The 3,859-nt window shown below is 49.1% G+C and overlaps 1 protein-coding gene across 1 annotated transcript; it reads right to left on the bottom strand.

The window, feature by feature from the left end:
* Window positions 1-2,636: 2,636 nt before the first annotated feature.
* LOC125506506 (protein EGG APPARATUS-1-like) lies at window positions 2,637-3,121 on the bottom strand. Its single transcript, XM_048671310.1, has one exon. It carries the CDS (start codon window positions 3,055-3,057, stop codon window positions 2,827-2,829), a length of 231 nt encoding a protein of 76 aa, XP_048527267.1. The 5' UTR covers window positions 3,058-3,121; the 3' UTR covers window positions 2,637-2,826.
* Between the last annotated feature and the right edge of the window lie 738 nt (window positions 3,122-3,859).

Raw genomic sequence — 3,859 nt, 5'->3', positions numbered from 1 at the left:
TAGCAGCACCAGATGAGCGAGAGGAAGAAGATGGCAGGTTGCCTGATCTCAATTGGCAACCTGTACAGGAAGAAGATGAAGCTACCTTGGATGAGCAAGCTGTACAAGAAGAAGATGGAGCTGCCTTGCATGAAGAACTCCAACCCGAACATCACTTCGATCTAAACATGGACCCAGGTACTCCTTGCTAATCTATTCAATTCTTCTTGTTCAATCCTTCTTCTTGTTCAATCCTTCTTCTTGTTCACTTCGATCTAAACATATTTCTTAATGTAGAAGATGAACATGAGCCTGATGTTGTCCATGGAGAAGAGGACCTGCATGAACCGGATGAATCAGGTTAGTAAAATAAATTTGTGTTGAAACTACATTGACAACGTACAAGCGACAAGACAAACAATTTTCAAAAGTGCCTGTTATAGAAAGCCAAGACCGAGAAAATATTCTCTATTCATAGTTAAATTTATCAAAAAGAAATCTTGACATGTGTTATGACTTTTGATTTTCAAAACCGTGCATGAAGAACTCCAGCCCGCACGTCACTTCAATCTAAACACGGGGCAATGTCTTGAGGTAGAAGATGAACATGAGGCTGATGTTGCTCAAGGAGAAGAGGACCTGCATGAATCGGATGAATCGGGTAAGTAAGATAAATTTATGTTTAATTAAAATCTTATTCAACTACTCACATGACCACATCTTGTAGATGACGAACTTGAAGACCAAGGTGGTGTTTTCCAAAGCATGGAAGAGGAAGTGCAAGCAACGGATGAAGCATTACAGAACCTTCAAGTTGACAAGGATGACTATGGTGTGTATGCAGGCGATATAGAGATTCAATTTGAGGAAGAAGAGCTTGACGATTCAGCACCAGAAGAAGACATGGATGTGGAGCAAGAGCAACAAGATAATGAGCAAGTTCATGATGAAGACAAATACAAGAATTTAACAGATTTGCAAAGGACTGGTATTTATGAAGAATTGCTAGCAAGAAGTGTCAATCGGAAATTAAAGAAGACCACAACTAGAGAAGTTGCAAACATGTTCCATGTTTCAGTGCACAAGGTCAGACGTGTTTGGAGGAGAGTGAAGGAGTGTCTTCAACAAGGTGTACCCGTTGATGTAAGATCAAGGAAGCCGAAAAACTGTGGGCGCAAAAGGATTGTAGTTGACCTCAGTATAGTTGCTGAGATTTCTCGAAGTCAAAGGAGAACTATACGCAGCCTCACAAGAGCGTTGGGTGTGAAGAAGACCACACTATATAGGATGTTTACGGACGGCTTGCTCGATAGGCATTCAAGCTCACTACTTTTCATACTTGACAAGATTAAACTGATTTGCATCTGGCCAGACTAAAGCCGGACTAATTGACAAGATAAACGTTGTATTGCAACGGATCATGCAAGCCTCAACGTTAGAGACCAAGACTTGATTATTCATTCACGGAGTACAGCTTGCATTGCCAAACTTACAGAGCTACTGGTACTCACGGAGTAGTAGAATTGCTTGTCTTCTCCACGGCGTCCTGGTCAGCCCCAAGACCAGCTTGCCCGGCACTTGCCGGTGCGCCGTTTTGCCCAGCACTTGCCGCCGGGTCGTCCTGCCTAGCCGCATGAGCCGCTCCACCGCAGGGTACAGTGCCTACGTGCCCGACACCAGCTTCACCGCCAACCCCTGCTCCATCTACCAGCTCTAGGTACCTGGAAATTTTTGCTCCGACGCCGCTCCGCCGAACCCGATTGGTCTTCGAGGGCGGACGAGGACGGAACCTGGCTGCCAGAGCACGGCGAGGGCCTCCAGATCCAGATCTGCCACGGTCGCGTGTTCCGCCGCCGGTCGTCGCGGCGGCCTTGACTTGCTGGCCATCGCCGGCTTCTTCTCCTCCGCCGCCTTCCATGGATGCGGTTTGATGCACACCCTACCGGCAGCTTATATGGACCGGCTGCCATTAATCTCTGCATCACCAGCAATGGCGTTGGATTGGATGATTGACTCTCTGTGATGTGGGGTTGGATCGGGAGGAAGAGAGTTTGGGGGAGAGGAGGAAGACCGGCTTCGATTTGGGGGAGGACGAGAGGATTGGGTTGTCGCTCGGTGCGGTGACCTCGAGGCGTAGACCGGGGGGTGAATGGAAAATTACCAGCGAGGGAGCCAGATGTACACTTATTTTGGGAAAAAAAATCAAAAGCCAGACGTACGCTCTTTGGCGGACGGAGGGAGTATTTTGCTTGACCCGTCCCTCTCGTACAAATCCAATTCAATGTTGCGTGGAAAACTCTCATCATCTGACTGGATTCATTGCCATGTTAGAACATTTAATGTCCGACGTGCAGCTATAATAAATATCGTAAACTGGATATAGTAAATGACCAAGAACATGTATCTACCATTTCGTCCTACAAAACCGGTGGCGTATTCACAGCCTGTAATGGTTTCCAGCAAAGTGGCACGGATCCCAAGATTGCATGCATGCGGCGGAGATTTCGTATGTGTGCGTCGCCGAGTGCTCCTAATCCACCTCCCTACTCTTACTACTACTGCTGCTACTTTCACATCATATATGGAGTAACACGGCAACTTCATAGTTCAAGCTCGAGATATACAAGGGACGAACCTATACTTAAACTTGGCTAACACTTAGCTTGTTGGGTTACAGGTACGAGCACCCAAGCAGTACAAAAGGTCAGTTCTTGTAGCTAGTTTGCTACTCCTACTCGATCCAGCTTATTGCCGCTACATACTACTACTACCTTGTCCTGTGCATTGGTTGATATATATAACGAACGCGCAGACGCCGGCCGGTCCGTTGCCTCCCGTACTCCATGACTAGGCGGCGAAGGCGGCAGCCGCCGCAGCAGCGCCGGCCGTGCGAAGCAGCTCGAAGTAGAGCTGGGGGTTAGCAAGGAACACCGCCCGAGAGATGAAGAACCTCGCCGCGCCCAGGGCCTTCATCATGAGCGCGGCCGGGCCAGTGACGGGCCAGAGGAGGTACGTGCCCACGGCGCCCGCCCCGACGAGGACCGCGGCCGTGACCGCCGTGGCGCTGAACACCGGCATTTCCGAGTCTCCGGCCGGCTCCCCCCTTCTGATTCCTCTAGGATTTTTGTTTGCGTGGTGAAAGCGAGCGATGTGCTCTGTATATGTGCGTGCGTGCGTGCGTGGCGGGGAGAGCGGGCTCTTTTATATATAGGTCGAGTGCGGCGCCATTGCTTAGAGCATCTCCAACGGCCGCTCAATAGGCAGCGCCAAAAATCTGATTTACAGCGCGTAAGTAGATTTTTTAAGGCGCTAGAAGACGTTTGCTTTAACAAGTGCTGTAAAATATGTTGCGCGTGCGAGTCCAGCGGCCCCAATCAAACGGTCTCATCTGCAGCAGTTCAGAGTTTGTAGCACGCGCGACCGGAAGCACTAAATATGCTGCGCGCGATGCCTTTTTAATGCGCACGCTGCATTAGTTATAGCGCATGCACGCTTTTTATGCGGCTGCTGGTGACTTCAAATTAGGTCCGCGCGTGCTAAAAGTAGATTTTATACCGTGCAACGCTTATATATCGCTTCTGTTGGAGATGCTCTTAGTTCCGAGATCACGCATGCATGCACCGCGCGCTTCCAGCGGCGCCTAGCTGTGGGCCAAAATCACTGTTTTGACCTTTTCGGTGATCTTTGTCACAAAATGAACTCGACATGAAAGTATTTCACAATTTGACTCTTTTAGCAACGCCACAACCCATGACGTTTTTTCTCCATATAGAAATATTGAGATATCTCGCGTTTCAGTCCATATTCAAACGCCGAGCTAGCGAGCGTTTTCGCTCCACATGGCTTCCCGGGCTGAGACGCCAGAGCTTATGGCGTTGCT

The sequence above is a fragment of the Triticum urartu genome, chromosome 5 (assembly GCF_003073215.2).
Source record: "Triticum urartu cultivar G1812 chromosome 5, Tu2.1, whole genome shotgun sequence".
NCBI classification, from domain to species: Eukaryota; Viridiplantae; Streptophyta; class Magnoliopsida; order Poales; family Poaceae; genus Triticum; species Triticum urartu.
The sequence above is the reverse complement of the archived record's forward strand: the minus strand, read 5'-3'. Positions and strand labels throughout refer to the sequence as shown.

Bases quoted from the DNA above. Each gene is read 5' to 3' on its own strand.
- LOC125506506 (XM_048671310.1), bottom strand. From the start codon at position 3,057: ATGCCGGTGTTCAGCGCCACGGCGGTCACGGCCGCGGTCCTCGTCGGG.